The sequence below is a fragment of the Epithele typhae genome (genome assembly GCF_022376455.1).
Source record: "Epithele typhae strain CBS 203.58 chromosome Unknown BXZ73scaffold_471, whole genome shotgun sequence".
In the NCBI taxonomy this organism is placed as follows: domain Eukaryota; kingdom Fungi; phylum Basidiomycota; class Agaricomycetes; order Polyporales; family Epitheliaceae; genus Epithele; species Epithele typhae.
This window is the reverse complement of record NW_025954662.1, coordinates 1-17,332: the sequence shown is the minus strand read 5'-3', so window position 1 is coordinate 17,332 and position 17,332 is coordinate 1. Positions and strand designations below refer to the sequence as shown.

Genomic DNA, 17,332 nt, shown 5'->3' with positions numbered 1-17,332 from the left:
CGTCGCGCGGCGGATGCTGAACGACCTGCCGTAAGGCGCGCGATACCCCTTGCTCTGCGATTTTTTGCTCTCCCCTCTACCTCTCCCTCTCCCCTCAGCTGTGCTCTCGTCGATTCGTACGCCCTGCGCCTATGCGCTGGAGCGTCCGTGCTCTCTTGCACGCACGCGCATATGCGAGCGTCGCTCACAGGCTATCCTGTACCCCTCGCACGGACGAGGCTGGACGCGCTCGCTCCTTTGTTGATACCTGACCCTTCGATGGATATGGAGGGTCCGCGTCGCGTCGCGGCCCTCGGTGTGGGTGGGGTGCGCAGCTCGCTCCCTCCACTAGGCTGGCTTGGAGAGGGAGGCGGCTGACGACGTCAAACGAAAGCAGCCCACGTCGGCACGCGGGTGGCCCGTGTTGCATTACTATATTATACCTGATTAGCACATACTTACCTGCATAGAGGGGAGCCTAATCGCCCCGGTGTCTTGCTACTATTACTCCGACCACACTGTCAGAATGTATGATAATCTCCCGCCGCGCTTGCGCGGGGGAGTCTTTGCTTCCGACTGCATGGATTCGTGATCACCCGGCTCTGGCCACCGATGTTTCCCTGGCGCGAAGGTGAGAGGAGTGAGTCTACCGCGCTCCTCTCGCTGCGTTTGCTTCTCTCACGAGCGGCGCAAGGACTGCGCGTCTCGATAGTCCGCCGCTATCGCGGCCGCGCAACTTCTAGGCTCTTTGTTCAACCTGGAAGGCACACCAAACGACAACAGCGCACCGCGTAGCGTAGTTCGGCCGTGGTGATGCATATCTTCAGGCTTCCAATGTGTCTGATGAACAAGGACAGTCCGTACAAAAGGACCATGCGAACCCTCAAGAGAACATCATCTCAAACATCTCCTCGTCACACTCGACCTTCATCGGCGCCCCAGGTACCATCCCAGCCGCCCAAGTCACCGAGGGATTCATCCTGGGCGGGTACTCCGCCACGCCCGCTTCGCCCGCCCAATCAAAGTCGATGAGCCACGTCCGGGCGGGATCGCCGTCGCCCGTCGCGGGGATATACAGCACGTTCTGCTCCCGGAGGTCCCCGAACACGATGCCGGCGTCGTGGAGGATGCGGAGCGCCCTCGCGACCTCCGCCCTCGCACCCGCGGGCTTCCCGTCGGTGAGGTCGCGGCCCCGCTCGGGGGGCACGTATTCCATGACGACCACGTACCCGCCCACGATGCGCGCGAAGTGGTGCACGGGCGGCGCGAGGCCGGGCGCGACGAGCATCTCGTGCGCGTCGATGTTGTACCGCTCCGTGAACTTGACGAGCACCGGCGTCCCGTGCAGCCCGGCGAGGTAGATCGGGTTGCACCTGCGGGTGCTCGGGTCCAGCGCCAGTCCGCGGACGGGTGCGCCGAGGTGGTCCAGTCGGCAGATAAACTCCAGGCCCTCTGGCAGGGCGCGGGGTGTGACTTCGGGGTGCTCGGTGTCGGCTAGGGCGGTGGGCCGAGGGAAGAAGTGGCCCAGAGGGGGGACGGGGGGACGGTCTTCATGACGGTCCGCGTGAAGACTGCCGTATGTGTCTCGGAGGCTGTTTAGGCATCGCCGCACGGCAGCCATCACATCCACAACACGGCGACTGAACTCGACGGCCTCGAACGGGAGGGATAGGTTGAGCATCGAGAGGAATTCGCAGTAGATGGTATCGGTGTACAGTGCGGCCTCGATGAACAAGACGTTCGCGGTGAGCGTGAGGATGAGAGCCGGGAAGTTCGTGTGATTGTGGTAGTTTTGATCTGTAGCCTGAGCGTCAGAGTCAGCGATGCTCGCAGGAAAATAGGGACGTAGTAGATGTACCTTCTTGATCAATGTTTTGTAACGGTTGAGGGCCTGGAACCGAGCATCGCCTCTTCCCCCGCGTTCATTCTTCAACTCGAGCACGGCGTAGTGCAACAACGGGTCGTCGGTAGATGGGACACACCACCGGATATGGGCACAAGATCTGCCTCCTCCGGTAGCCGACTGCGCAATGACGGTATGACCAGGGAAAAGCGCCGCGATGCACGGTGTCACAGCAACTGAATGTTCGATTTCGTTGGAGTAGAACTTGGAAGCGACTTTTACTAACTTGTCACAGAGGGGGAACAGTTCGATTCGCTCCTCTCGCGTGGTAGTAGGGTTGCGGAGATCCTGTTTTAAGCGGGCGATGGAAGGGTCGAAGAACGCGATCGGGGGGCCATACGTCTCATGCGGACGGCCATACACGAGATCGACTTCCCCCGTCACCTTCTCGACGACAGCATCTTCACAGAGAGAATATTTATGTGAAGATGGGGACGGCAACTTGCCCCTTGAAAGCCGTCGGTGGGCATCGTCAAGGTCTGTGCATCAGTGAGCAAGACATAGCCCGCCAACATTGAAGGGAAAGCGTACCCTTCTTGAACGTCGCAGGGAGCGGAGCGAGCTTGTGGTATCGAGAAAGAGAAACTGCGATGTCTCAGCGATATCCGTGGGAAGCTCGAGCGAACGAACGTACCGGGAGCGCCTCGTAAGATGAGGTCTAGAGTCCCATCGAAGTGCGGAAAATTCTTGAATTCGACAGCAAAGGTGTCGTACCTAACCTCCTCGTGGGGCCCGGCTTTCAGATAGTTGATGACACGTTCACGCAGACTCTCTTCAGGATTGGGTTCTATACCTTGCGCCTCAAGTGTATGCGCATCAGTGCTGCCGGGATCCAAACTCGATGTCGTAAGACTCACAACGATGTACTGGGTATTTCTTGCTTCGGTGCCCCACTGCCCATATTTAGTGTTGAAGAAGTCCACAAGGCCCATCAGGCAATCCCATTCGGGCAAAAAGACGGGTTCGTAGCGGTCGGCATCAAAATAGTAGACGAGGAGGCGGGGCATAGGGGATTGTCTGAACTGCGCGGCGTTACACAATACAAGACACAAACTTTCCGCTCGGCGTCTTGTCTAACCCCCGACGGGCGCCAGCCCCGCGTCTTCTTGATCAATCCCTCAGCTGGGAAGCCATGCCTGGATCCTCGCCTTCGGCTATATACACTCCTGGGAACCAGAGCTGTCACACTCTTACGCCCATCACCACCCATTGGCTTTGCCCTTCGGCGCCGGACCCCAGGTCCTCCGTCGCAGAGTGTTGCTGGATATGCTCACAGAGTCGTCCGCGCTCGAGCCCTCCGCCTTCTGTTAGACGTCGGCGGCTCGGAAGAGGGTAAAGGCAATCGATGCGGCGCGGTTGATCCCTATTGGCACCGGGAGGCGAGTACAGACGGACGCGAGGAAGAGGGCGAGGTCACGGTGGGGAAGGGCAAACGCGTGAGGCGAGTGCGGGATGACGGACTAGCAGCTACACGATGACTAAGCACAGGCACTACGATACGGCCGAGGTTGCTGCCTATGCAAGCAGAATCCACCTCTGGGTCTCCGTCGACTGGTGCGAGCGCGCGGGGCTCAGCGTCTGCTTCATGCGGGAACTTCGCTCGTGGGGGATGCACTCCTAGTGGCGCACTGCTAGACGCCTCGATGGCTGGTACATACGCTTCTAGGGTATGTCGATGAGTGGAACTGGCGGTGCTCGATGGAGACGGCGAGTGCGGGCGCACGCCGGGTTGAGCGGTGGGCGTGCTGCCGGACGCTCGCTGCTCCTGGGCGGTTTGGTGTGGTCGGACGGTCCGCATCTGGGGGCGCTACCGAGGCGGATAGGGCGAGGCGGAAAGCGGGATGAACGGGCGGCAGGAGACATCGGCGTCGAAAGGGATGGTGCTGAAGCCGAGGCAGGAGCTAGACCTAGGGCTACAAGTCATTTTAAGTGTAAAGCGAGGGTGTGACCTGAAGGTGATCTTAAAGTCGGGCGCACGTAACACAAAGAGATTGTATTACGGCTACCGGACAATTTCATGCATGGAATTCATCGCACTTTTTTCTCTGTGATACCACGAATGCATTTATCAGTGCTAGCAGCGCTCAGCGCTGAGCTGAAGGCTCACCTATTAATTCAGGCGCTCTATGATCTTCAGCCTCTCTCCTGGTGATACTGCCTTCACATGCTCGACGCCTCCTAAGAGAGCCCCCACTCGCATCATGGAGAGCAGCTTCAAACCACTGCGTGAACACCTCTTGAACAGCGCGAGCAAGGCAAGAACCACGTACATTATGTGCCGCATTTCCATGCTCGTATACTCCTCCGCAGAACGCGGCCGTTGCGTCCTTGCCTTCTGTCCCTCCAACAGCGCCCTCCCACCCGGATGTTCGTCCAGGAACGGCTCGACGTCATGAATGAAGCCGGACACGATAACGAGCGCGCGCTTCTCTGCCTCCTGTTGAACTTCCCACAAGAAGTCACAAGTGAGGTCAAACGGGCATTCGAGCCATCAGCCGTGCGCATGTTCCGGCCCTGTCGGTGCCGACCGCACCGAAGAACACACTCACAGGCATCCCAGCCGAGCACGGGGAGGTCGTCGACCTGTCCGGGCCACGCGAGGCCGTCCTGGAGGCGCTTGAGGCGCTTGAGCTGCATCGCGAGCGCGCCCTTGGCGATCTCGTTTGCGGGAAGACCCGGAGGTTGGAGGCGAGCCCGAGCGCGGCGCAGGCGGCGATAAACCACTTGGTGGGGTCGAACTGGTACCAGCGCACGGCATTGCGGTAGTCCATCGGGAACTGGTGATGGAAGTTGTGGTAGCCCTCGCCCATGGTGAGAATCGCTACGCGGGCGCGGGGGCCGGGTGAGCGCGCGGACGGAGAGACGGCGGAGCGGCGTACCGGAGAGGAAGTGGTCGCGAGACGTCTTCCGGTCGTCGAACGGGCTGTCGCCGAAGTAGTGCGCGATGGAGTTGATGCAGAACGTCGACTGAGCGGAAAAGGAAGGACGTGCGATCGGCTGGGCACGCATGCGCGAAGGGAGAAGCGGGACGCACATGGTGCACGAACGTGATCCTCCAAAGCCCCGCATACACCCACCCGCCGCGCCAGTCGCGCCAGGCCAGGCCAGCGACGAGCGCGGGTAGCGCGTAGCCCACGACGGCGACGAGCGCGAAGTACCAGCGGTGCTGCCACTGCACGACCGTGCTCTTCCTGAGGTCGGCGATGTCGGCCGGCCCGGCTTCACGCGTGGGGCACTAGCATCCAGCCGATGTGCGCATACAGCAGTCCGCGCTTTGAGTTATACGGGTCCAACGCGGTGTCCGTGTAGCGGTGGTGCGAGCGGTGCCGCGGGCCCACCAAAAGACAGAGCCTTGGACGGCGCTCGCGCCCATGATCGCGAGCGCGTACTCGAGCACGGCGCAAGCCGTGTACGAGCGGTGTGACCACAGGCGGTGGTAGCCCGCAGTGATTCCTGTGCGCGGAGGGGATGAACGAGGGCGGGGGGAAGGAGGGGAGAACGGGGAGAACGGACCGAGCATGGAGATCACGTAGTACGCGGCCGCCCAGACCAGCGTCGGGGCGCGCAGCGGCGTGTGTGCGGCGCCGTACACACCCAAGGCGGGAGTGATGGTGAGGATCGCAAGGTTGAACCAGCGCACGCGGCGCAGCAGCGCCCACGCTTCCTTGAGCACCTTCGGGGTGCGCATGGTTGGACGAGGTGGGTGATGCGTACGGCAGAGGAGAAGGAGGAGGAAGAGGAAGACCCGGTGCGCCAACGGCTCGCCCACTGCGAATTAAAACGATCGCCCTTCGGGCCCGGTCCCCGCCCTCGTCTCAAGATATTGAAAAGCATCCGGGGGAAGCCACCCACCGGCGCGCTGCCTGCGTGCGACAATCTCCAATTGCATGCGCCAGGCGGGGGCATTCCCACGCAGCTTCCCCAGGCGGAAGCGAGTGGGGCAGTCGTGACCTGAACGTTGGGGAGGGATCAGTCCAATTGCAAGGCTTCCTGGGTCACCGTACTGCAGATTACACGCGGGACATGGTTGGAAATAGAAGACCGGGCGTCGTTCTCCCTGAGGACTCCCTGTCTTCATCCCGTCACCCAACCGCAACTGCTGACGACACAGCGGATCCGCTCGGCTGCCGCGCGCCGGTCGAGGCCTCGGTGGACGAGCAGTACAGTCGGTTCGCAACATCGCCCACTACCCAGTCGAGCCCCTCGACCAGGTTCAGTCCTGTGACTGCGCTGCATGCCAGGATCTTCCATTGGTGCGACTTGATCGAGGGAAGATCCAGAGCCTATGGAATCACGTCAGAAGCAGGGCGCAGTCAAGCGTTCTATGCCGTGCGCGATACTCACATCGCGAATTTCTGCGCTCGACATCGAGCCTTGTATGTCTTGCTTGTTGGCGAAGATGAGCAAAGACGCGCCTGCCAGTCGCTGCACAAAGGGGGCCACCGTCAGAATTACAAACGGACATCGCATGGACACTTACGTCCTCCTGCAGGAGGCTGTGAAGCTCCTCCTTGCAGTCTTGCATGCGCATGCGGTCGCCCGAGTCGACGACCCAGACGAGTGCGTCTGTCTGTTCAAAGTAGTTTCGCCAGTATGGTCTCAGCGTACGCTGACCTCCGACGTCCCCTGGCAAAAAAGCAGTCAGCACACCATATCCACAGTGCTGGCATCGCGTTGAGTGACGTACAGATGTTCAAGGTGTATCTGCGCACCAGGAGTTTGCGTCAGTGTGCTGCGAGAGAAGGGTGGGAGCGTGCTCACTTGCCATGCACGAACGTCTTGATGTTGAAGCCGAGGGTGGGGCTGATGCCCATGATGTCCTCGCCGTTGAGCTTCTTGAGGATCGTCGTCTTCCCGGCATTGTCCAGACCCCTGCGGAGCGGTCACGGTCAGGCGCGTACTATCGAGAAGCGATCTCTGGCGCACAAGAACAGGATGCGCATCTCTTTCTCTTTCTGGCGGTTCTTACGGATGATTGTCAGCAGGCCCATGTCGAGAGACGCGATGTATGTGGCTGGGAATAGCCGTCAATGTCGTGCGGAGCCTGCGGTAAAGCGAACTAGGTATTGCTCACATCACAGGCGCGGATTGACGTTCGAGCTCGAGGCGTTCTCGGAGTCACTGACGTCCTCGGACTGGGCACAGAACACTACGTCTCCGTATATGCACCAAAGTATGTGAAGCTTCGAAGGCCTGAAAGATTCAATGGGTAAATGCGAGATGGTGTGGATTGTAGTAGTCACTGGTAGAGAGGAGGATAGGCCTGACTAGTGAACTAGTACTTGACTCAAGCGCTTCCAGCCGGAACCGCGATCCGCCTGCTAGGAACTTTCAGGCTCGGCTGCACTTCATTCCTTTCCTCACACCCCCCACGGGCCTCGTTACTCCTCCGTCCCCAGACGCCCCACGCATACACACGAAAAGCCTTGCACCGATCGTTGTAGGGATGGCCCCAAAGAACAAGGGAAAGAAGGGAAAGAAGCAGGACGACGACGACGACGACTTCTGGTACGTCCTTTGCACCTTCATCGGGCCCTCTCCTTCCGCGGTGCGCACGAGGATCTGATCTCATGCGTCCTCGATCTCGTCCAGGGAAAAGGCGGGCACGTCCGTCGCAGGCAACAATCCCGTTGCAGACGCGGGTAACGCATCGGATGAGGACTTCAGCGCGCCGAAGGGCAAGGGCAAGGCCGGTGCGTCCTCTGTGTTCGCAGCCCTGGGCATGGAGGATGGCGAGGCCGCGGAGGAAGATGAGGAGGGGGATTTCGGTGGGCTGATGGTGCGCCGTGGCTTCTTTGCTACAGGATGTCGTCTGACTTGTGCGTGGTCACTCTCCCCGTCCGTGGACTCGCGTTCGACAGTCTACGATCAAGGCGGCGACGCAGAAGGGCAAGAAGGATAAGAAGAAGGACAAGAAGAAGGGCGGGTTCAGTGCACTCGAGTTCGAGGATGCCCCGGCAGGAGGCGAGGACGGCGAGGCCGCCGCACCCAAGGCGGGCGTGCAGATGACGGCAGATGAGATCGCCGACGAGGAGTGGGGCCCGGTAAAGGAGAAGGGCAAGAAAGGGAAGAAAGGGAAGAAGAAGGGCAAGGCGCAGGACGAGGAGAAGGAGGACGAGGAGGAGAGGCCTGGTGAGTACTTTCCGTTGCACACGGGAGGCTTCAGCACGAGGGCTGATTGGGATGTAGCCGAGACGCCTGCCACTCCCGCCGAGGCGGCGCCTTCACCTGCCGTAGCGGACAAGGAGCTCGAAGAGGATGCGGCGGAAGATGCGGGCCCAAAAGTTCTCTCCAAAAAGGAGAAGGAGAAGCTGAAGAAGGAGAGAGAAAAGGTGTGTATTTAAGGCGATTCATCCGTGCCTTTCTTGCGACCGGTGTGTAATCTGCTGTTATACAGGCGAAGAAAAAGGAGCAAGCCGCTGCGAAGAAAGCTCAAGCTGGCGACAATGAGGCAGCACCCGCACCCGCACCCGCACCTTCAGAACCAGCACCTCCCGCCCCCGCCGCAGAAGGAGATGACGACGACGAGGGCGACGAAGCAGCCGGTGGGGGTGGAGGTGACAAAAAGAAAAAGAAGAAGAAGAAGGCGAAGAAAGACGATGAGCCTGCACCTGCACCTGCGAAGAAGAAAGCCGGCGGTGGTATCGGCGCACTGAAGGCGCTGATGGAGGAGAAGAAGAGGCTGGAAGAGGAGGCGAGGAGGAGGGAAGAAGAAGAGCGGAAACGGATAGAGGAAGAGGAGAGGATTGCCGAGGAAGAGGCTCGCAAGAAGGAGGAAGAGAAGCAGAGGAAGAAGGAGAAGGAGAAGGTCCGTCCCGCTCCCTCGAATGTCCATTCACCTTCCTAATCCCAAGCGTTCATCCAGGCCAAGCGCGAGATCGCGAAGAAGGAGGGCCGGTTGCTCACCAAGAAGCAGAAGGAAGAGCAGCGCGCTGTAGAGCTCCGGAAGCAGGCCCTCCTTGCCTCTGGCGTCCAGATCGAAGGCCTACAGCAGGGTGGCAGCGGTCCGGCCCCCAAGCGCGTCGTGTACGACAACCGCAAGAAGAAAAAGGCCCCAGCCAGCGCGGCAGGAACGCAGACCAACAGCCATCCCGGCACGCGCGATCCCTCGCCCGTGCGCGAGGCCTCTCCTTCGCCCGCTCCGGAACCTGCCCCGGCACCCTCTGCTGCGGCTCCCGAAGCTCCTGCATCCGAAGCGGACGACGACGTCAAGGATGACTGGGAGGCGAGCAGCGATGAGGAGCAGGAGAAGAAGGAAGCCGTAAAGGACTCGTGGGATGCGGACAGCGACGAGGAGGAAAAGCACCACCGACGAAACCTGCCCCCGTATCCAAAGCAGCTCCAGCCAACAGCTCGTCCAAGGCTGCCCCTGCTCCAACGAAGGCTGCTCCCGTGAAGGGCGCGCCGGTCAAAGCGGCGAACGGTGGCGCCAAGGCTGTTCCTGCAAAAGCCACACCGGTGGCGAAGCCTGCTAATGGAGGCGATAAGCCCGCTACGAAGAAGGTGGAGGAGGAGGAGGAATCGTCAGAAGAAGAGTCCTCGGACGAAGACGACGAGGACGAGGACTCATCCGACGAGGACAGCTCAGAGGAGGATAGCGACGACGGCCTGACCCAAACCCAGAAGATGGCGGCGCAGCGTAAGGCGGAGGCGGCAGCGCGCCGGCAAGCGGCCCATGAGAAGGCGTTGGCGGAGCGGAACAAGGACGACCTCCGGAGTCCGATTTGCTGTATCCTGGGACACGTCGACACGGGAAAGACGAAGCTTCTCGATAAGATTCGGCAGACGAACGTGCAGGAGGGAGAAGCGGGTGGTATTACGCAGCAGATTGGTGCGACGTACTTCCCAGTGGATGCCATCAAGACGAAGACGGCCGTCATGAACAGGGACGGCTCGCAGGAGTACAAGATCCCCGGTCTCTTGGTTATCGACACTCCCGGACACGAGTCGTTCACCAACTTGCGTACCCGTGGTAGCTCTCTCTGTAACATCGCCATCCTTGTCGTCGACATCATGGTGCGTGACCTCACCGAGGTGAAGGGGTTGAGGGCTTCACTGATGACGAATATAATAGCATGGTCTCGAGCCCCAAACGCTTGAGTCTCTCCGCCTCCTCCGTGACCGCAAGACGCCGTTCATAGTTGCCCTTAACAAGATCGACCGTATCTACGGTTGGGATGCGACGCCTGACAACGACTTCCGGAGCTCCCTCGCGAAGCAGAACCAGGGCGTGCAGCGCCAGTTCGAAGACATGTCCAAAAAGATCATTCTCGCGTTCGCCGAGCAGGGTCTCAACGCCGTGCTCTACTACGAGAACAAGAACTTCGCGCGCAACGTCTCGATTGTGCCCACCTCGGCCATAACTGGCGAGGGTGTGCCAGACATGATCATGCTCCTTGTCAACCTGACGCAGCAGCGCATGAGCGACCGGCTGATGTACATCGCCGAGCTCGAATGTACGGTGCTCGAGGTCAAGGTCATCGAAGGTCTGGGTACGACCATCGATGTCGTCTTGTCGAACGGTTATTTGCACGAAGGAGACAAGATCGTGATTTGCGGTCTCAACGGGCCCATCGTCACTCAAGTCCGTGCATTGCTCACACCGCAGCCTCTCCGTGAGCTGCGTATCAAGGTACATTCTACGGCTATTGCATTAGGTGAACACTACTAACCAGCTCCTCGTAGTCTGCATACGTCCACCACAAATCAGTTAAGGCCGCGCTCGGTATCAAGATTGTCGCCCCCGACCTCGACAAGGCCATTGCCGGCTCGCGTCTGCTCGTGTGCGGGCCCGACGACGACGAAGATGACCTGACGGACGAGGTCATGTCCGACCTAACCACGCTGCTCAACTCCATCGACAAGTCCGGGCGCGGTGTGTGCGTGCAGGCGAGCACGCTCGGGTCACTCGAGGCCTTGCTCGACTTCCTCAAGTCGTCCAAGATCCCCGTGTCTGGAATCAACATCGGCCCCGTGCACAAGAAGGACATCATGCGCGCGTCGACCATGCTGGAGAAGGCGAAGGAGCTCGCGTGTATCCTGTGCTTCGACGTCACTGTCGACAAGGAGGCGGAGAAGTTGGCAGAGGAAATGGGCATCAGGCTATTCAGGGGTGAGTGTCTTTCCGACTAGAGATGTGAAGATGCTGACGGATGTGGATGCAGCCGACATCATTTACCATCTCTTCGATGCGTTCACTGCGTACAACCAGGAGATCATGGAGGCGAAGCGGAAGGACGCCGCGCCGCAGGCCGTGTGGCCGTGTCGTCTCAAGACTATCGCCTGTTTCGCGAAGCGCGACCCGATCATTCTGGGTGTGGACATTCTCGATGGCACATTGCGTGTCGGTACGCCTCTTTGCGTTGTCAAAGTTGACCCGGAGACGAACAAGAAGGAGATCATCGACCTTGGCAAGATGTACGTGCTCGCATCTTGCTTGGCAGCGAGGAACAATTGCTCACCCTTTGCTGTAGCACCTCGTTAGAGATCAACCACAAATCCTTAGAGGTACGTTCAATGCGCTTCCAGTGTGTCGCTGTTGTCCTGACCTTTTGCAGATTGTCAAGAAGACCCAGGCCGGTGGTGGTGTCGCGGTCAAGATCGAGCATGCGGTATACCAGTCAGCGAAGATGTTCGGCAGGCATTTCGACGAAAAGGACGAGCTCTACTCGCACATCACACGACAGAGTATTGACGTCCTGAAGGTGTGTCGCGCTGTTTGTATGTCGCCGATCGACCGCGCTCACCTCTACCCAAGTCTTCGTTCAAGACTGACGTCACGAATGAAGAGTGGCTGCTCATCAAGGCGCTCAAGCCTGTGAGTGCCTGCCCAGTGCTTTTGAGAATCTGGCTGACCCCGTACCTGATCCCAGCGTCTCAACGTCCAGTGAGTGCCTGGTATGATGTGTAGGCTAGTGTGAGATAACTGTTGTACGAGCGAAGTGTGGGAAGGCGTTACATAACACGCTGTACTTATAACGCAATGATCGATCGCTCTATTTCTCCGTCCTCTGCTCCCGCCTCCTTCTCTTCTCTGCATACAATGCCCACCCAACACGAGGCCACCGTCACGCCCGCCGCGGCTTTCGACGCCGAAAGTTCTTCCGTCGCCGGTCTCGATGAAGACGAGCTCAAACTGGTGATTAACGGCCGAGGGAGATGCACGCCAAGGGACGAACTGTGCAGGAATGGGTCATGCTGAGACTTACCTTCGGTAACGTCATCTTCTAGTTGTGAACTGGTGCGGCTACGGGTATCCTCTCCTGCGAGTCTGCCGTGCACACCTTCTGTCTGCTGGGCGCCCGAGGATGGGTCCTAGCGCAGGTGCATGGCGACCGGGAAGGGTTGAGATTACACCGTTCGAACCTGATCAGCGCTCAAACCTGCGTAGGGAAGCCCCCAGTGTCGCATCTTTTATTCGCTCCCTGGGATTCTTCCTGGGGAGCACTGGCAGATGTACTGACCTCGATTTAATTTTTCCTTCAATCAGCGCAAGCTCGGATACAAGCAGGTTTGTTGCGGGACGGTGTGGCTCTGAACAAATAGGCTGATTTCTTGTGTTCAGCAACTGCACAGAAGTTGGCACTTCGTCGAAAGTTTTGCGGCAAGCTTTGTCGCGATGAACTTCATCGGCGGCGTTCGGTAACAGCTGCCTGTGGTATTCATTCTTAGATGAAGGTTCTGACGACTACGCAGATCCGGTTTCTTCCTCGGCCTGCTCGCCGGCGGTCCTGCTGCCATCTGGTACGATCTCTGAAAAATTGGGGTCATCAGCTCAATTTACTGACAATGCTCTATCACGTGTGTAGGTCGTCATACATCATCTCGATGATATTTATGTTCATCACCGCGGCGGTCCTCGCGGAGATCTGCTCTGCGCTCCCCCTCAGCGGTTCGATTTATATCTGGTCTGCTGAAAGTGCGGGTCCGAAGTATGCTCGCTTCTTCGGGTTCGTCGTCGCATGGTGGTCGTGCACCGCTTGGATGACCTTTGCAGCCGGAAATTGTCAGGTGTGTTGCTTACTAGGCTAAACCGTACGTATACATGTTACTCATATGTTCGCAGACAACCGCGAATTATATCGTGTCCCAGCTTGCCGTGTGGGAGATTGATTTTCCTGGGGGCGTTAGCAATGACAACATCAAGTGGCGAGCCCTCATTTGGGCGGTGTCCGAAGGCATCCTCATGGTGTCCATTGCTATCAACTATCTGCCTCCTAGGTTGTACTCCGCGGTCTTCAAGCTCTCAATGGCCATCTACGCTCTCGACTTCCTGCTCTGCGTCACATGGCTGCCGATCGGGGTTTCGAGGACGTACGGTTTCCGCTCCGCCAAAGAAGTGTTTACGATGACCAGTGAGTAGCGTATTCAAAACAGCCGTGACGTTGGCTCATACCATACTTGTAGACAATGGCACGGGTGCGCCCGCAGGATGGAACTGGATCCTTTCCTTGTTTGTGATCCTCTTATGTCTCATAACCCCCGTCTGACCCATTATCAGCTTGTTCACCGCCGGTACCATGATCGGTTTCGATGCCTCCGGACATGTTGCCGAAGAGACCAAGAACGCCAGTGTGGTTGCAGGACGCGGGATCATCACCAGCGTGATCGCCACAGGCGTTATGGGATTCGTGACCACGATCCTCTTCTTGTTCTGCACACCCGACCTGGACGACACGCTGTTCACCGCCCCTCAACCTTTCGTCCAGATCTATGCGCTCGCCCTCGGCAAGGGAGGAAGCGTCGTCATGACTGCCATTGCCTCTCTTGGTCTCATCCTGGTATGTGGAGATCAACCAGACCTGTTGATAACCATCTCACAGTTCTTCCCAGAGTACCAGTGTCGCCATTGTGGCTGCCTCCAGGCTAATATTCGCCGTTGCACGTGATGGTGTGCTCCCCATGTCGTCCTGGATAGGCCGTGTCGACAGCGCAAAGCAACCTCGCAATGCGGTTACCGTGATGTTCATCTTCGGCGCTGCCATCCTGTGCACTATCCTACCCAGTCAGGTCGCATTCACGTCCCTCATCTCTGCTGGAGGCATTCCTACGACGGCCGCGTACGGCTTGATCGCTCTCCTCCGGCTCACGATGACACCCAACGACTTTAAGGGGTCGCATTTCTTCCTGGGTCGCTGGCGCACGCCATTCTACGTTTCGACCGTGCTTTTCAACGCGCTAATCTTCGCGGTATGTCTTCTTGAGTTTGACTACAGGTTGCATGCTGATTTGCTCGTGTTTGTTCAGGTCCAAGTCTCGCCTTTCTCCTTCCCCGTGACTGCCGAAACGTTCAACTTTGTGCGTAATAAGTGCAATACGCGCCATTCTGTTCTGACCTCCCAATCTCAGGCCGGAGTGATCCTCGGAGCAGTTACCATCTTTGGTATCGCTAGCTGGTACTTTGTCCCGGAGGAGAAGTGGCTTCGCCGCGAGCAGGTGATGCGGCAGCTGCGCGTGGCCGATGAACCTCTGTCTGGCGAAGAACCTTTCGGGACGGTTTCGACTCAAGGTTCCGCTTTGAAGCACGATGACTAGTCGAAACCGGTTGTGGGGCAAGTGATGTTTGCCGGACGTGTATCGTATGCTGTTATCCGAAATTGGTCCAGAATGCTTTGCGCTCCACTCCATGTGTGCAATTCTCTCATGCCGTGAGGACCTGAGCTTGTGGTTGGCAAGTGAGTGTCCATATGATAGCCAACTAAAATGCAGAGTAATATACAGCCCAACTGCGAGCAATGACTGAGATTCTACTTGTCCTCGGGGTTCATTTGTCTCTGCATCGCAGAAGCGACTCCAACATCTCCTGAAGACGTGAACGTTAAAGATAGAGCTCCTGGCTGCAAACGTACGACACACCTTTGACTGAACGTCAATGCCAGCCTCTTTGAACGCCTCAACCATCTTCATTGCGCGCTCTCGCACGTCCGCCCGCATCATGAGCCGGAACATGTCCATCTTATTGGGTATCTTCCCCGACTTAATATCCACACCTGCCCGAACATCACGTCAGCCCTCCGCATCCCACACGGGTCACGGCCACACGACACGCCCACGTACCGTTCTGCTCGAGCATCTCCGCGAACGCCTTCATGTTCTCGAACACCTCCGGCTTGTCCTGCATGAGCCGCAGGAACTTCTGCTGGTTGTTGAACACCGCCTGCATGTGCGGGTCCTCGCCCGCCTGCCGCGGTGAGGACGTCGAGAATGCGGCGCGGGTCTGGAGGGCTTCGCGCGCCCGCCATTGGCTCTGGGGGCTCTGGCGAGGCGGGAGCGATGGCGCGAGGGCAGGGATGTGACGTAGTGCGGCAGTGTGCGCGAGGCGGAGGGTCGGGATCGCGAGCACGCGGGTCAGGGGTACGTGTGGGGCGCGGCGCGGGCGAGCATGGCGGAGAGATATACGAGTGGGAGGACGAGGAGGGTTGCGATGACGGGGAGCAAGGTGAGAGTGGCTGCGGGGCTCGGGCGCCGCGTCGGTACCTAACGAGGCGCGGGCATGGGAAACTCGGCGCACGCCCTCGGACGCGTCGCGTCGGCGCGTCCTTCAGACTCCTCGGATCCGAGCCACTTCGCGCCCCCACATCGTCTCCGACCCTACGACGGTCTCCGCCGGACGAGAAATCAAACCGTTATGCGTGGACCGGAGCGACCATGGATGATGACTACTACTCCATCGAGTCCATCCTTGCGGAGAACCAGAAGATCCAGTGCACCTTCAAGGTCGACGTCCCAGATATGGGTCATCTGGATGGCGGAAAGACTGGTGACGTGAGTCTACACATCGCCATAAGCATTGGAAGATAGGCGTAAAGGGATTGCATGGCAGATTAAAGCTCTGAGCAAAGTCCAAATACCACTGTGGATGGCATACATTCTCATCTACTCGTGAGTGCGTGCAATCGGTTCATGTCAGCCTCCATGACCTCAGTCTCGCATTTCGCAGAGATTACGCGGATTTTACCCTGCCTCAGTCCTTCTCTGCCCGCGTACGAAACGCGTTGAATGCGGAGCCGCGGAGCGTTCGCCTATCCTTGCTTGTTGGCCAGGGAGGTCCTTGGTATGGCTTCGGACGAATGGTCGCGAAACTGTGGGCTGCTCCCATTGCCAACTTGTTGTCGCACCCAGCAGTTGACGCGTGCCATACAGATTGGACGACGAGCCGGCCGAAACGCTGTCTAAAGTCTTGACCGATGTAAGAACCTGTCCCGCACTCTCCTCGTGCTGCACGTTAACTCCCGCGTTTCCCTTATGGGCTTCCTCCTGCGTCCTCGCGTCTCTCTTCGCGCACCGCTAGACCTTCCGCGCACGTCTCCCAGAAGTGATCGACCAAGCCCAACATTTCGCTTCCATCCAGGCCGGAGGAGGCTCGCGCGGCGGTGACGCGGACATTGCGGCTTTCCGAGAAGGGATGGACGTCACCGAGCGGGAACGTACGTCTTTCGTCACCTTGCCCGTTTTCTGAGTGTGCTGACCGCTCCTTTTTTCAGTCTTCCAGCTGGCGCAGGATAGTGCGAGGCGGACGAAGGTGTGGTATGAGACCAGCGAGCGAGGTCGTCGATGATATTGTATGTTGTCTGGGTTCATGGCATGTCGGGGGTGTTTGTTCAGTGAGACACCTTTTCGGAAGGCTATGATAGCGAATGGGAGGAGATATCACTCTTGCTTGAGTTTAGAGGCCGTGTCTTCTATTGGATCAGCCGCATTCCTCACAGCCAGGATCCCGCCTGCTTGCTGCAGTTCGGAAATGAACCTGAGCGTAGTCGAAGGCTTTAGCTCGCCTCTCCTTGTCAACGCAAACAAGGTACTCACCACTTGGTGCTCGCGTAGAGACATCCTCCAATGAATATGAGGACGTAAATGTGTATGCTTCCGCCTGTAAGCCATAGTAGCATAAGGAAGACGAGCAGCAATAAAGCAAATGCCCCGTCGACCATGAGGAGGAAAGTAGGGTGGAGTGAAGAGCCAGGTGTCAAAATGTTGGAGAAGAGCCCCAGGAGCCATCTTCTGGCGGGGCAGTTGTGGATGCGGGTTCTGTTGGCTTGGTGTTTCGATCCATTGCTTGGGTGTGAGCAGAATATGGGAACGGGTGTACACTGCACGAGTGAAACGAGGGAAGAGAGCTCGACTAAGGCTAGGGCGGCTAGTACTAGCTACTACAGAGCACGTACGCGCTGCACGTGATGAGACGCGTTTGCCGTACGCGCCACATGATTTGAGCCCTCAGCGCTTCAGCGCTCAGCCTTGTACCCTTCCTACCTCACCGGTGCCCTTCCAGCTCCGACCTCACTATCGGCATTCCATGGATATGCAATACACACAGCCTGAAGCAGGACCCTCCACTCTCCCTCCACAGGAAACAGGACCCTCACGCGCCTCAAGCTCTCCTTCCCAACCTCCTTCGGCGCGCTCGCACCCACTCCCTACTGCACATCTCTACTCTATCGAGTACCCAGG

At 58.5% G+C, this 17,332-nt stretch overlaps 7 protein-coding genes across 7 annotated transcripts; 2 read left to right on the top strand and 5 right to left on the bottom strand.

The window, feature by feature from the left end:
* Positions 1–862: 862 nt before the first annotated feature.
* On the bottom strand, positions 863–2,889 carry BXZ73DRAFT_85282 (uncharacterized protein; the record flags this gene model as incomplete). The annotated part of the gene is made up of 5 exons (XM_048024011.1): positions 863–1,783; positions 1,838–2,283; positions 2,414–2,444; positions 2,517–2,540; positions 2,740–2,889. 5 exons carry the CDS (start codon positions 2,887–2,889, stop codon positions 863–865), a joined length of 1,572 nt encoding a protein of 523 aa, XP_047870567.1.
* A 1,103-nt stretch (positions 2,890–3,992) lies between these two features.
* Positions 3,993–5,570, bottom strand: BXZ73DRAFT_94856 (uncharacterized protein; the record flags this gene model as incomplete). The annotated part of the gene is made up of 9 exons (XM_048026728.1): positions 3,993–4,094; positions 4,153–4,217; positions 4,244–4,327; positions 4,432–4,531; positions 4,558–4,703; positions 4,762–4,849; positions 4,917–5,117; positions 5,229–5,335; positions 5,396–5,570. The coding sequence occupies 9 exons, from the start codon at positions 5,568–5,570 to the stop codon at positions 3,993–3,995; spliced, it is 1,068 nt and encodes a 355-aa protein (XP_047870566.1).
* A 394-nt stretch (positions 5,571–5,964) lies between these two features.
* On the bottom strand, positions 5,965–6,873 carry BXZ73DRAFT_61836 (GTP-binding protein; the record flags this gene model as incomplete). Its single annotated transcript, XM_048021725.1, has 6 exons — positions 5,965–6,165; positions 6,227–6,307; positions 6,363–6,508; positions 6,570–6,586; positions 6,644–6,754; positions 6,809–6,873. The coding sequence occupies 6 exons, from the start codon at positions 6,871–6,873 to the stop codon at positions 5,965–5,967; spliced, it is 621 nt and encodes a 206-aa protein (XP_047870565.1).
* Positions 6,874–7,328: 455 nt separating this feature from the next.
* BXZ73DRAFT_85280 (uncharacterized protein) lies at positions 7,329–14,416 on the top strand (the record flags this gene model as incomplete). The annotated part of the gene is made up of 25 exons (XM_048024010.1): positions 7,329–7,390; positions 7,475–7,661; positions 7,744–8,214; positions 8,280–8,690; positions 8,748–9,208; positions 9,235–9,898; positions 9,957–10,514; positions 10,568–10,994; positions 11,047–11,229; positions 11,254–11,299; positions 11,356–11,389; positions 11,440–11,586; positions 11,640–11,699; positions 11,943–12,020; positions 12,372–12,392; positions 12,447–12,523; positions 12,578–12,625; positions 12,691–12,892; positions 12,948–13,236; positions 13,289–13,334; positions 13,383–13,662; positions 13,715–13,772; positions 13,800–14,071; positions 14,129–14,179; positions 14,231–14,416. 25 exons carry the CDS (start codon positions 7,329–7,331, stop codon positions 14,414–14,416), a joined length of 5,319 nt encoding a protein of 1,772 aa, XP_047870564.1.
* A 324-nt stretch (positions 14,417–14,740) lies between these two features.
* Positions 14,741–15,230, bottom strand: BXZ73DRAFT_22461 (uncharacterized protein; the record flags this gene model as incomplete). The annotated part of the gene is made up of 2 exons (XM_048017649.1): positions 14,741–14,871; positions 14,939–15,230. Coding segments are annotated over 2 exons (423 nt in total), but the record flags the coding sequence as incomplete, so codon positions are not given.
* Positions 15,231–15,529: 299 nt separating this feature from the next.
* On the top strand, positions 15,530–16,439 carry BXZ73DRAFT_61834 (GINS complex, Psf3 component; the record flags this gene model as incomplete). The annotated part of the gene is made up of 6 exons (XM_048021724.1): positions 15,530–15,646; positions 15,705–15,763; positions 15,822–15,965; positions 16,025–16,070; positions 16,173–16,308; positions 16,366–16,439. 6 exons carry the CDS (start codon positions 15,530–15,532, stop codon positions 16,437–16,439), a joined length of 576 nt encoding a protein of 191 aa, XP_047870562.1.
* A 244-nt stretch (positions 16,440–16,683) lies between these two features.
* Positions 16,684–16,866, bottom strand: BXZ73DRAFT_61833 (uncharacterized protein; the record flags this gene model as incomplete). The annotated part of the gene is made up of 1 exon (XM_048021723.1): positions 16,684–16,866. A coding segment is annotated over one exon (183 nt), but the record flags the coding sequence as incomplete, so codon positions are not given.
* Between the last annotated feature and the right edge of the window lie 466 nt (positions 16,867–17,332).